The sequence below is a fragment of the Hyla sarda genome, chromosome 4 (genome assembly GCF_029499605.1).
Source record: "Hyla sarda isolate aHylSar1 chromosome 4, aHylSar1.hap1, whole genome shotgun sequence".
Lineage (NCBI taxonomy): Eukaryota > Metazoa > Chordata > Amphibia > Anura > Hylidae > Hyla > Hyla sarda.
In genome coordinates this window covers 50,992,347-51,007,037 of record NC_079192.1, presented here as the reverse complement: position 1 = coordinate 51,007,037, position 14,691 = coordinate 50,992,347, and the positions used below count along the sequence as shown (strand labels likewise).

General features: G+C 45.0%; 1 protein-coding gene across 2 annotated transcripts in view; it reads left to right on the top strand.

Annotated features, from left to right (window-relative positions):
- BAG4 (BAG cochaperone 4) overlaps window positions 1-10,877 on the top strand; it is a 43,111-nt gene extending 32,234 nt beyond the window's left edge. The window contains exons 2-5 of one of the 2 annotated variants that reach the window (XM_056570885.1): window positions 3,930-4,022; window positions 5,025-5,279; window positions 6,465-6,620; window positions 6,696-10,877. In XM_056570885.1, the coding sequence (XP_056426860.1) occupies window positions 3,930-4,022; window positions 5,025-5,279; window positions 6,465-6,620; window positions 6,696-7,166 (975 nt within the window). In that variant the 3' untranslated portion in view covers window positions 7,167-10,877. Of the gene's footprint in view, window positions 1-3,929; window positions 4,023-5,024; window positions 5,280-6,461; window positions 6,621-6,695 lie in introns of both variants that reach the window. The other variant, XM_056570884.1, reaches the window with a different exon arrangement.
- The last annotated feature ends 3,814 nt before the right edge of the window (window positions 10,878-14,691 follow it).

Here is a 14,691-nt window from a genome sequence, read left to right as displayed (position 1 = left end):
GCTCCCTTCGGTCCCGGGTATCAGTCTCCATCCGCACTTGTATGGAAGTCCTGGGTCGGATGGTGGAATCTATGGAGGCCGTACCCTTTGCCCAGTTTCATTACCGCCCCCTTCAACTGGCGATTCTTTCCCTATGGAACAGGTCTCCTGTCCCTCAATCGTCAGATTGTTCTCCCTCGCAGGGTCAGTCAGTCTCTGCTCTGGTAGCTCCGCTCCCCCCTTCTTCTTCAAGGGCGGTCGTTTCTTTCCCTTCACTGGCAGGTTGTTACAACGGATGCTAGCCTGTCAGGCTGGGGCAGCGTATTCAGGGATTGGACGGTTCAGGGACTCTGGTCTCCCCAGGAGACCCCTCTTCCGATAAACATATTAGAATTACGGGCGATTCTTCTTTGTCTTCTTCATTGGGAGTCCCGTCTTCAGTCCCGTCCTGTCCGCGTTCAGTCGGACAACGCCACGGCCGTGGCTTACATAAATCGACAGGGCGGCACTCGCAGCTCGGCAGCCATGGCCGAGGAAACAAAGATTCTCACCTGGGCGGAGAGCAAGGTTCCGGCCATTTCGGTGATTCACATTCTGGGGGTGCTCAACTGGGAAGCGGACTTCCTCAGTCGGTCCTCACCCGACCCCGGCGAGTTGTCTCTACATCCAGAGGTCTTTGCACAACTCTGGGGCATTCCGGACGTGGATCTCTTCGCGTCCTGGAACAATCTGAAGATCCTTCCTTTTGTGTCCAAGTCCCGGGACCCTCAGGCTCTGGCCTTGGACGCCCTAGTGATTCCTTGGGCGGGGTTTGCCCTACCCTATCTGTTCCCTCCTCTTCCGCTCCTTCCCAGGGTGCTGAGGAAGCTCAAGGCAGAGGACGTCCCCGCCATTCTGGTAGCTCCAGATAGGCCCCGAAGGTCGTGGTACGCCGACGTAATCAGGCTCCTGGACATCATTCCACTGCGCCTTCCGCTCCGCCCGGACCTGCTCTCTCAGGGTCCTCTTTGCCACCCCAATTTACAGTCGCTGCATTTGACGGCGTGGCGGTTGAGGCCGCGGTTTTGAGGGCCCGCGGGTTCTCTTCCCAAGTCATTCACACCATGCTCAAGGCTCGTAAGCCCTCCTCTGCAAGAATTTACCACCGTACTTGGCGGTCTTATTTTCGTTGGTGTGAAGCTCAAGACTTCTCCCCGGTAACCTTCTCGGTTCCCCGTCTTCTCTCCTTTTTGCAGTCGGGGTTGGAACTAGGGTTGTCTCTCAGTTCCCTTAAAGGTCAGGTTTCAGCCCTTGCTGTTCTTTTCCAGCGGCCCCTGGCTTCTAATTCTCATGTCCGGAATTTCCTTCAAGGAGTGACGCATGCTGTTCCTCCTTATCGGTCACCCTCTCCCCCTTGGGACTTGAATTAGGTTCTGAGTGCCCTCCAGGGTGCACCCTTTGAGCCCCTTAGAGAGTTGTCTCTCCGCCTCCTTTCTTGGAAAGTGGCTTTTCTTGTTGCTATCACCTCCATCTGGAGGGTGTCTGAATTGGCAGCTCTCTCCTGCCGTTCTCAGTTTCTGGTGATCCACCAAGACCAGGTTATTTTCCGGCCAGATCCCTCCTTTTTGCTAAGGTGGTTTCGGCCTTTCATCTCAATGAGGACATTGTCCTCTCGTCTTTTTGTCCTGCTCCTTCTCATTCTAAGGAGCGCTTACTACACAAGCTGGATGTAGTTCGGGCTGTTCGGTGTTATCTCTCCATCACTTCTTTGTTTCGTCAGTGTGATTCCTTTTTCGTCCTTACGGAAGGTCGTCGCAAGGGACAACCTGCTTCCAAGGCCACCATTTCTCGGTGGATTCGGTCTGCCATTTCGGAGGCCTATCGCTGTAAGGGGAAGATTCCTCCTTTCAGGGTTGTGGCTCATTCTACCCGTTCTGTTGGGGCATCCTGGGCTCTCCAGAATAGAGCCTCGGCCTCGCAGATTTGCAAGGTGGCTACCTGGTCGTCTTTGCACACTTTCTCGAGCTTCTACAGAGTTCACACCTTCGCATCGGCTGATGCTAGTCTGGGCCGTAAAGTGTTGCAGGCGGCAGTGGAACGGCCGTCCGCCTGACTGCTTATCTGCCCACCCAAGGGACGGCTTTGGTACGTCCCATGGTCTGTGTCCCCCAATGGAGCCGATAGAGAAAAGGAGATTTTTTAACACTTACCGTAAAATATCTTTCTCAAAGGATCCATTGGGGGACACAGCTCCCACCCTTTTGGGATTTTCCTTGGTTATCTGTCCGAGGGTGTGTTCAGTTATGTTTTTTCTTCTGGTTCTCGGACAGTTTGGGGTTTTTCTTGACCTGTTAGTCTCCTCCTATTGCTCTGGAACTTAAACTGATTAGCTCAGAGCCTGAAGGCGGGTATATCCTGCTGGGAGGAGCCAACTGTTTTTGTTACCATAGTGTCACACCTCCTAGAGACAGCATCCACGGTCTGTGTTCCCCAATGAATCCTTCGAGAAAGAGATTTTACGGTAAGTGTTAAAAAATCTCATTTTTTTTTTTCAAAAAAGAATTTCAGGCACTCACAATTAGATGGTTCAGTTTTCTTTTCGTTTATTCCAAGCATTCTGCAGTTTTTCACAGCTTTTGAAAATGGTACATAGTGAACTTAGATCTCTGCTAGCTTGGACATTTTGCCTATGTACCATCTTCAAAAGCTGTGAAAAACTGCAGAATGCTTGGAATAAACGAAAAGAAAACTGAACCATCTAATGGTGAGTGCCTGAAATTCTTTTTTGAAAAATAGAATATAGCCCACGTTTTTCTGTGTGAAGTGTTTCTAGTGGAGTGGGTGGATATCCACACCTGGGCACGAGTGTCAGTCTACACAGAGACTTCCCTATTCTATATAATTGTATTATCTACATTATGTAAAAGGTACACTTTAAGAAAGGCACATGGAGCAACAAAAAAGTAAAAGGTTCTGAACACACTACATACACACATACACAGGGGTATGAACAGTCAGGACTCAGTAGCAGGATTTTCTCGATTTTCTCTTTCTTCTCCATTCACCTGCGGGTGGGTCACAGCACATAGTATGGAGCCTAAATTAATGTTACTATTTGCAAATATTAGATAACTTTGTGACCATTTTGGAATATACCATTTTGATGTTGACTTGCTGCCTGTGGATAGAGAATACTACTTGTGAGAGGGATGTATGAACAGATGGACAGCTATTACAAGGACTCACTTAATTAAAGATGACCATTATGTTATATCTACTACATATACCATGTTGGATGGGTGGGGGTTGACCACTGGACCCTTCTCATAGAGAATGGGTTGTCCAGGTCTTGTCTGTAGCAGGGGAGGCTGATTTCCATACACTTTATGACATTATTCTTCATTTTGGTTACATGGAGACGTTTCCCCCACAGTGTTGCATGGAGACGTTCCCCCCCCCCCCCCCAGTGTTACATGGTGACGTTTCACCCCTCCCCCCCCCCCCCCCCCACAGTGTTACATGGTGACGTTTCACCCCTCCCCCCCCCCTCCCCACAGTGTTACATGGTGACGTTTCACCCCTCCCCCCACAGTGTTATATGGAGACATTTCTTCCCCCCCACAGTGTTATATGGAGACATTTCTTCCCCCCCCCACAGTGTTGCATGGAGAAGTTCCAATCCCCCCCCCCCCCCCAATGTTACTTGGAGACGTTTGCCCTACATCAGTGTTTTTCAACCAAGGTGCCCCCAGCTGTTGCAAAAATACAGAAGCCACTCTTGAAAACTGCTCTTTGCTCCTAGACATATGGCGTTCGTATGCCTTCATGAAGCAACTTCAGGTTTTAACATAAGGGGGGGGGGGGTTGTCTGCATGTAATTTCCAATTATATGTGGTGCAAGATGGTTTTACTTTGCATTTATTTCGGTTGGTTATTATAGGATTCATTTTGTCTGCTTTAATCTGTCCTAGAATTCTCCGTATCCCGGATACGATCCCAGCGACTGGTCCTGTGCAGGTCAGCCCCGTCCTCCCTATCCCCCTACTTATACAGTCAGTGGTCAGGTATGTAACACAAAAGTGTAAGTGAATAGAAGTCATTGGTAGTATGTATAAATTGTGGCCTATGGCATCACCTTCATCTTCTGCCGGCTTGTGGTTCCCTCTATGTAATTCTTTAGAAAGCTCCTCAATGGAATCCATCTAGTACTGTGGACCTCCAGGAGTTGCAAAACTACAACTCTCAGCATGCTCGGGAGTTTTAGTTTAGCAAAAGCTGGAGGTCCACAGTATGGAGGCCATTGATCCTGTGACATTGCATGCTGGGGGAGGGAGGGGAGTTACAGGAGTTAGACTCCTCATTTTTGTCCACATAATAGTCCTCCATTTAGTTTTTTTGTCTGCCCTAACACCACACAGACTGTTTTTTATTTTTATTTTTTTTTATGCATTAAAGCGTATCAGTCAGATCCCACAAAAACAAAACTTATATGTTACTCAGTACCTGATCGTGAACATGTAATTTTTATGCTTCTGTCCCCCATATTTCACAGAAAAATTGCATTTTACAGCTGCTCAATGTCTTTTCATTCTCGTCAAAGGGAGGGGGCGTGTCCTTCTCTTCCCTGCACTGTGATGACTCCTCCCCCTCCCTTGCTCTGCCTACAGCTTTTGCAAAACTATAACTCCCAGCATGCAATCCTTTCACTGTCCAGACATGCTTGGAGTTGTAGTTTTGCAACAGCTGGAGGAACATGTTTGGTGTGTTACAGTAGTGTTGCTGTTGCTGCAGGCTGTGTTCCTCCTGCAGCCTTGTCAATCAGCCATCTCGTGTCCATGACCCTTGGACACCCTCATGCTACTGTGGGACTCATCCGTGTCCCAGGAGGTATGGGGACCCCCTAGTGGTGGTATGTTCAAAGGCAGTTTTTCTTTAATAAAATGTGAAATTTTGTTTAGAAGTATATTAGAAAAACTATATTGTTCTGCCAAGATGTACAACATATAAAATGTTTTTTATATCTGACAGTGCCCATTGAAGCTAATATGTGATACTTCTTCTCACAGGGGATGGAGCACTATACCAATGGTTCATACGGACAACAATATAACCAGTCTACAATGAACCCACCTTACCCTGGTCTCCACCCAGCAAACCCCTACTACCCACCCCCCTCACAGCCCCACTATCCTGTCGATCCCTATAAGCCAGCCATGCATCAAGGGGCCCCACCACAGGCCCCTTCTCATTGGGGATACCCCCAGCAAGGGTGTCATAACATTCCTCAGCAGCGGCCACCGTTTCCTCAGTACCCGCCCCCAGTGAGTATTTTCTTTAACTTGCATTAGGCTGTGTAAAACTAATGTGGAAATGGTTTACGTTAGAAAGTAGATTTATCTACAGTTTGGCCAATACTCTTTATTGTCTGCAAACACTGACCCATTGTAACAAATCTCAGCCTATGATCTAATCAGTGTTTCCCAACCAGGGTGCCTTCAGCTGTTGCAAAACTACAACTCCCAGCATGCACGGACAGCCAACTGCTGGCACGGAAATAAATAACCTAAAACTGCTGTCCTAATGACATTGAATATCACAGCGTGACAAAGTGATTATCTGCGCAATCTCAATCTGCGCTCTCTATTTAGGGCGCATATACGTTTGGGATTTCTTCGTCAAGGCAGTCCATTTTTAGCACAGTAATGAAAAGCTAAATGCCAAGGAAGAGCGAATCACTGTGCTTCATAGAAGTGGAGAATGATAGCTCATTAGTTCTGCCTGTCATTGAGTCCACTGACTTCACTAGCGCTGGAAGTACTTGCAGTAATATTCCTATAGACAGTGGTCAAGCTTGGGGGAGAGGTGTTGGGCATACAAGCAGGTCATGAATTAGAACTGTCTGAGATTACGGTCATAGTTATAGTGTGTTGTGCTATTATATTTTCAGACTGCCTAAAGGACCACCATGTAGATGACCTTTTTCTAGGAAGCTTTATGAGACCATCATGTCGATGACATTCTTCTAGGAAGCTTTAGGACACCACCATGTAGATGACATTCTTCTAGGAAGGAAAAGGGTATGTGTAGCTCACAGGGGTATACTATTCCGCGGTTAACTGGAATGGTCTAAAGCCCCAAAAGACCTAGTAAAGTGAATAGGTATATATAATAAATTATATAAAACCAGTCCTCAAGGATAGTGAATTAAAGAGATAAAAAGGAGATAAAATGAGCGAGAAAAAGGTCATGTGAAACCAAGCCAACTGCTGTCCGGGCATGCTGGGAGTTGTAGTTTTGCAACAGCTGGAGGCACCCTGGTTGGGAAACACTGGTATGTATAGTTACTTACTTTTCAATTAAACAAGTTTTAAAAAATTTAACTAAACTAAAAAATGTAAATAATGATGTACCACTTCTAGGCAGTTTTGTGTGCTAAATTTTCTCAAGTAGCACCGTTTGCTAGCATTGTGATCTTTATTATATATAATATATACTCACCACAGCAGGGTCCTAGAGATGACAGCTGGAATATGTATGGAGCTCCTAACCACTACCAGTGGCACTCTTCACCACCGCAAAACCCAAACGGCCCACAGTATATGCCTGGAGGAAGACCACCCTGGCCAGGAGGAGATGTCCAGTCACCAGTATATGATGTAAAGGTAGGAATGACAGATCAGGCTGCACTATTACAATTCTGTCTTCATACAACTATTAACTTTTAATTTTCATTTTAGGATTCACCTCAAAATCCTGGTTACAACCATCAGAGACCTTACCCGGGCTACCCCTCAGATATCCCTCCATGTCCACCTTCTGAACCCAAGCCAAGCCTCCCGCCACCCAACCCTCATTACAGCGCTTCTCCCCAGATGTATAACAGGAAGGAGCCCTCCAATCCAGAACCCCCTCCTAGGTCCAAAGAAGCCAACAATGCCCCAGCCGATCCTTCGGGTGCGGCACATCCGGGAATATTAAAGATCAACCAGGTCTTGGATAGGGTGGTGGATCTGGAAAGAGAAGTGGATGAGTTTGTAGGGAGAAAGACGGACATGAGTTATCGGTGCTTAGAAGAGCTGTTGACCAAGGAATTACTAGAGCTAGATTCGGTAGAAACTGGTGGCCAAGACGGTGTTCGGCAATCACGGAAGGAAGCCGTGAAAAAACTGCAGTCTATTTTGGAGAGGCTTGAGAAGAAGGGGCTGTGATGCCTTCAAGAGAAACCTCTTAAGGGAAACCAGCAATGGCATCAACCAATTGGATCTCAAGAGTTCTTGGAGAACATGTAGCCAGTCAAAGATCTGAAGAAGCGAAGATCTGATCAAAGGAAGCAGAATATTCAAACCAGGTGGAGAAATAGGAAAAAAAAACGGGGCTTCTCTTTTTTTTTTTTTTTTTTTTTTTTTTTTTTGAACTGTGATTTCAAGGGATACTTTGCCACTTAATGAACATGGCTAACAGATAGGCCGCCATTTTTTTGAGTCACCTTGAGGAAGATATAGAAATGTTTATTTCCAAAAGGTTTTCAATGAAAAAAAAAGTTTTACGTGAATCAGGAGTTTACTGTGAAGCTTACGTTTAATTTTTAAGTAAATCAAGCCATTTGTGAATAAACAGGTTTTAATTATTTGAAGCCATTTCAAGATGTACGCTGGTGGTGGCACGGACCATGGAGCAGAATTAGGACATTTACGTTCATGGTTCTTGTGATTCTGACATTTAAAACCGGGACAGCCCTGTGACCCTGTGCTTTGCTTTGGCCATAAAAGCTTGTGTCCATTTTGTTTTTAAATGAATGACGTACAATGCTCATGGGAAAAAAAAAAACACAAAAAAAAACAACTTTACTTCTCCTGTGTGATGGGTTTATCAGTCTCGTTGAGATTGGGGATAAAAAAAGACTATTTTGAGGAAGACGGGACATATTTGGAACCTGAACAGATGCCAAAAACCTTTCCATGGCATTGGTTACTGTTGTAGGAATATATTTGAGATCTTGGCCGTAAACAGACCATAGACATGAGAGATATTTATTGGAAAGTTGAGCCACTTCTGGTGTGATTGGATCTAGCAAGCTGTTTATTGCACTCCTTCCTCCTCTGGAACCTAAAACAATAGTTTCTTTGGATACCGCGGATGTAAATGTTCAAACCTGTTCAGATAATTCTTACTGTGTTTTCATGTTCTGCTTAAAGAAAAAGAAAAAAAAAAATCTCCACCGGAACCTACAACAATCTGATTTTATAGGGCAGTAAGAGATAGATGTGAGATTTCCAATGGAAGTGCCGCTTGACACACACACAGGGAGATTTATCAAAACCTGTCCAGAGGAAAAAGTAGCTGAGTTGCCCATAGCAACCAATCAGATCGCTTCTTTCATTTTTCAGGGGCTTTTTCAAAAATGAAAGAAGCGATCTGATTGGTTGCTATGGACAACTCATCCACTTTTCCTCTGGACAGGTTTTGATAAATCTCCCCAAAGTGCGCCTCATTTGTAGAAACTGCCTTACTGTAAAGTTGTCTTTGTTGCCCTTAGCAACCAGTCAGAACAGTTTAAAAAAAAAAAAAAAAAGAAATTGGTTGTTATTGGCAACAAGGGGAGTTTTAGTGTTAGGAGAGCATGTTACTTTGGTTGTTAGGCATCGTGGGGGAGATTTATCAAAACCTGTGTAGAGGAAGAGGGGTGCAGTTGCCCATAGCAACCAATCAGATTGCTTTCGCTTTTCAGAGGCCCTTTTAAAAATGAAAAGGGATCTGGTTGCTATGGGCAACTACACCACTTTTCCTCTACACAGGTTTTGCTAAATCTCCCCCCCCCCCCCCCTCCCTCTGTATCTCTAGAAACCATACTATAAGCCATTGTCTCCCAACCAGGGTGCCTCCAGCTGTTGCAAAGCTACAACTCCCAGCATGCCAGGACAGCCAACCAGGGTGCCTCCAGCTGTTGCAAAGCTACAACTCCTAGCAGGCCAGGATAGCCAACCAGGGTGCCTCCAGCTGTTCCAAAGCTACAACTCCCAGCATGCCAGGACAGCCAACCAGGGTGCCTCCAGCTGTTGCAAAACTACAACTCCCAGCATGCCAGGACAGCCAACCAGGGTGCCCCCAGCTGTTGCAAAACTACAACTCCCAGCATGCCCGGACAGCCTTCGGCTGTCCGGGCATGCTGGGGGTTGTAGTTCTGCAACAGTTGGAGGCACCCTGTTTGGGAGACACTGCTATAAGCTATGACAAAACAAGAGGGCGACTATGCTCGGTTCACTAAGAGAAGTGATTTGTCAGAAAGGAAAGAAGGGTATTCTCCATCTCGGGCTGCTTTATTAATCAGATTTTTCTAGTAAATTCAGGTGGACGACCGCTTTACGAAGAAATGTACATGTTGATGATCTAACGTGTGTTTTGAGAGGGTTCTATTCAAGGGATAACTCCACCACGTGGGTTGAAATAATATATTAGGAGTCTATTGACAAGTATGTAGGAAGTTCTTTTTGCAATGTGGTATTTGTGGATAACAGCTGAGGATCTGACGTTGTGTTCTGATAGATATTCATACCGCTCAGGGCTTCAATACAAAGCTCCCAATCCTCTGCTTTAGGCGTAGAGTTTAAAGGTGTAGTCCAGTGTTATACGTCTTATCCTTTGGGTTCCACCGCTGGGGACCGCCGCAATCTCGGTGCAGGCCCTGGCATCCTGTGCCAGGTGCTGCTTCCGAGACAGGGATGTAACATCATGAACACGCCCCTAGTGATGTCACGTCACACCACTTCCATTCATGTTTATGGGAGGGGGCGTGATGGCCCTGCGATCTCTGTGCAGCTCCTGGCATCCTGTGCCGGGTGCTGCCTCAGAGACAGGATGTGATGTCATGGACACGCCCCTAGTGATGTCACACCACACCCCTTCCATTCATGTCCATATGACTGTCACGCCCCCTTCCATAGACCTAAATGGAGGGGGTGTGGCCATGACGTCACACCCCCATCTAGGAGGCAGTGCCCCGGGGGGGGGGGGGGGGCCTGGTCTTGCCCCTTGAAGCGATCATTACCGTACTGTACTGCATTGCGTTTGCTTTAGGAGAAGTTAAAGGGACACGTTTAGTGAAGAGGCTGCCCATATACTGCTTTAGCTTCACTGGAACTAATGACGACGTAGTCATAGCTGCAGTTTTGTGGACGTAGCATAAGGAGATAAGGGTGACAACCTACTATTTGTAAGAATATTAATGGTAAAACTGGGCAATGAATGCAATTACAGATGCTAATGTTTCCACAAGTCTTGTGCAATATAAGATCGTTTGAAGCTCTGTATAGAAACCAAGGCTGGGTTTACACATAGGAGTTTAGGCCAAAACAGGGAAGTGCACTAATACAGATCTAACTATGGCTCCTGTGGCCCCTTGTACACAATAGTGGAGCTGTGTAATGTACTCCACTGAAAAACATTATTTTTTTAATTCTTTAAATCAACTGGTGCCAGAACGTTAACACAGATTTGTAAATTACTTCTATTAAAAAATCTTAATCCTTCCAGTACTTATGATGAGCTGCTGTATACTACAGAGGAAGTTCTTTTCTTTTTGAATTTCCTTTCTGTCTGACCACAGTGCTCTCTGCTGACACCTCTGTCCATGTCAGAAACTGTCCAGAGCAGGAGCAAATCCCTATTGCAAACCTATGCTGCTCGGGAAAGTTCTTCTAAAAGTAGAAAAGAAGGCGCTCCATAGGGTAATACCACCGGAGATAGGGGGGAGGGGAGAGTGAAGTCTAATTATAACTGCTTACCCTGGATGGTTGTGTAGCAGCATGCACAACAATGGGAAACGCTTGGATACAACGGTCCGTCTGCAGCCCTCCTGATGTGGATTCCACAACGTATGCATACAAGAGAAGGCTTCAATAATTAAAGCCGGAGTACATCGGCGCTGAACGGACCTAGGACACAGCAAGGTAGGAAGATAAAATCCAATTTATTTGATGCAACGCGTTTCCCTGCGCAAGCGCAGATTCATCAGTCATTTGATGCCTGATGAATCTGCGCTTGCGCAGGGAAACTCGTTGCATCGAATAAATTGGATTTTATCTTCCTACCTTGCTGTGTCCTGGGTCAGTTCAGCGCCGATGTACTGCTGCTTTTGTTATTGAAGCCTTCTCTTGTATGCTGGACAGTTCTTGACATGGACAGAGGTGTCAGCAGAGAGCACTGTGGTCAGACAGAAAAGAAATTCAAAAAGAAAAGAACTTCCTGTGGAGCATACAGCAGCTGATAAGTACTGGAAGGATTACAATTTTTTAATAGAAGTAATTTACAAATCTGTTAAACTGTCTGGCACCAGATGATTTAAAACAAAATGTTTTCCAGTGGAGTACACCTTTTAAAGGGTGACTCCAATGCAAGCGCCGATTAAGTAGATAGGTGCTTGTTTAAAACACAACTCCAATGATCTTATAGCGGTAGGGTACACTGTTAAAACTGACGGCAATTCTAGCCTGCTTCTCAAACTAGCAATCTACGGACTTGCCGAAAGTCCCATGCAAGTCTATGGGCCTTCTGGAAAGTTTGTAGAACGCTGGCTTTAGGAGAAAGCTACAGAGTTGATGGCGGTTTTAATTGTTTATCCTTTCACTGGAACATCATTGGAGTTGCGCTTTTAATGAGCGCTGATCTGCTTGATCGGTGCTCACATTGGTCAGCAGTTTGTATTTGTACTACAGCCCTTAGACCCACTCCTGGTTTTGGTTAAAAATACTGGGTGAACCCAAACGCTTTCTAAATCTGATTTGCACAGAAGTTTACAACTATTGTAACTGTAAATGGCGTTAGTGCAATGGTGTTGAAGAATAGATAGAAATGCATTGTAAAGTGTTCAGGCCGTAAAGCCACAATGCAGATTTCTTTAAAATTTACAGTATAGTTATGAGAATTCCGCTATTCCAATGTCCGGAGTCACCATGGCCTACAGATACCTGTCCCTTTTTGGCTTTTGGTCTTTTATTCAGTTACACTATGGTTTGGTTTCCACATTACATAAGTGGCAGTCATCTTTGATTATTTTTTTTTCCTGGCTTCACTCGCCTGCCCACCAATATTACTTCCTGGCACGCACGTGTGACAACTAAGCTTTAATATGTATATTGTGGTCGTAGAAAATGATGCATCATGGAATAAAATGAGGTATTTATAGATTTTCCATTTCTGATCTTCAAGCCTGATCTCGTCTGGTCTTTAACATGGCGTTGTCAGTGGTGAATAGACCTTTCCGCTACTGTAAAAGCATGGATAGGGTAGGGGTTATTCTGGAAATTTTGCACTAGTGAGCGACTTGCCCTTTAAATGCAGAAAATGCCATCTTCAGCTAGGTATGTAGCTCCACCATTTTGTAATGTATTTTCCAAGACCGGTGTGGAGAACTCGTATAAAAATTGTCTGAACTCTGGGAATAACTAAGACAATCGCAAACTTTATCATAGGAAGGGGTGAGATTATGCTGCCAGGATATTACCAATTTTAATAGGTTTTTCATTATCTCAGGAAAATGACTGCGTCCAATAGATGGATTCGTGAATGAAAAAATAAAGAAATGTAAAAATGAACCTAAATTCTTCTTGATAACCCGTATGTATGGGGGAGATATATCCTTTTAAATCACCATGGCAACAGGAAGGACTTGAATCTTGCATCCAGCTGTCTTGGGGATGATCAGAAGTTTTAATATTTGCACTGAGGAAAACAGATTGCTATGTACATTACCTATATATAATGAGGGCACTTGTTGAGTTTCCTAAATAAAAGCCATATAGAAATACCCTGAGTGGTTCATCTCTGTGCTTTGAGTGTAAGCAACTTAAAACTATATACTGTTGTAATATATAATCTTACATGTGATATTGTATAAATGCTAGTGATTAAAGTGTAACTCTTTATGATAACTTTACAGGATTAACTGTTAACAGCACTGTGTTTTGGCCAACCTGTATATAGCATTTGTCACAATTTTTCCCTCTGCAGGCTCCATTTCTAATTTTCTGGTGTCTAGCCACTATGATATTTTCCATACACTGCACCCACAGAAGAGAGAAATCCTCATCCTACATACTATTGTACACTCTCCAGAAGCAGCAGCATGGAGGACTTTATAGAGCAGTACTGAGCAGTGTAAGTTGTAAATCCAGCATTGGGGTGAGATCTATCATTAGAAGCAGCAGCATTTGTTTCTTTTTGTTCTCTCTGCATCTACTTCATCCTCATTCCTATCCCTTCTTTACCTGTAATCTGAAATTCCTAATCTGTAGACTACCTACCATTGATAAGAGGGTGAGTGATCAATACAAGAAGCTGGAATGGAGAAGAGGAGTGTATTATCTTATTTATGGAGGAAGTGAAACAGATACTCTCCTTGCCTCTCCGAACTCATCTTTCAATTTCAAGTCTGTCCTGAGTGATCAGTTACCTGTTGTCCGTGCAAGTCTATGAAGAGGAGGAGGGGGGGAGGTGTCTGTAGAGAGACAAAAGCAGATGGACTTCAGGAGCTGACAGTATTAGGCCCCTTTCACACTACCTTTCACGCTGTATTTTTCCCCCGCTGAAAAACAGTGGCACCCGATGGACCCCATTGACTATAATGGGGTCCATTGGGACCCATTGCACCCATGTCAAAATGACTGGCTGTCAAACTCTCTTTTTACCCCCCCCCCCCCAACATGTTTGACAGCATTCTTGACTGGGCGCAGCGGCAGTGTAAAAAAAAGCCTTAGATCTGTGAAAACAGTGCTTGAATTACAGCTTAGGCTGTTAAGTACTACTCTATAATGTCCTGCTGCTTCCTAGGATGTGTTGTAGAGAGTTAGGGGAGCATTATGTGTATTGTATTGAAGACCTCCTAGACATAAGCCTTCACCCACTAGCTGAAGGACAACTGAAAAAGCTGTGAAAAATGCCATACACAAGTTGTATAATGGCCAGAAATAGTGCTAGACACAGGGCAGCTTATCCTAAAATATTACCGGAATTGATACAAATGTGTTTCAGGGGAATCTGTCAGCTATATTGGCTGCTAATACACCATTGGATACCTGTTAGGATGTTAAAGCAAACTACCTTTCCCAGAGGTGGTGAAACTTATAAAATCGCCTTTTTTTTTTTTCCTCAGCCAAGTGTCAAGGAGGTGGGGCTGAGCTGCTCAAGTGCCACAGTCCGGCATGTCTCCTCGCTCGTCTTTGCCTCTCAGACCCTCCTTGACTGATATACAAAAGATCTTGGTATAATGAGGTCCAGAGCTTAGGACAGGGGTCCTTTATCGTTCCTTTGAAAACAGAGGCCTGGCGAAAGCAAGACTGGGGTAGCCTTTGTTTACTGCAGGAGATAAGCCACTGCCAGAACTGCTTATTCTCCTGTACGTCTGTATCGACATGTCTCTGTGCCATTGTATGGACCCTGCAGTCAGCAAACCCCATGTATGAGTCTTCGTAGTAGATGTGATGAGGAGTTTTTTTTACACCGTGATGGTTCTGTTATAACACAGCTCAGATTTGTTTTTCTTGTTTGCTATAACAAATAGCCCGTCCTGCCAAGAACAGCGGAGGAAGGGACACACCCGGTCCCACAATGAGTCACACTCAGGCTTATGTGCAAAGATTTATTAGTGCAAATGCTCCTACATGTGCATCAGACTCATCGAAACAACATGTCCTCTTGAATAGTTCCCACTGTGTTCACAGGCATTGTGCCCATAAAATG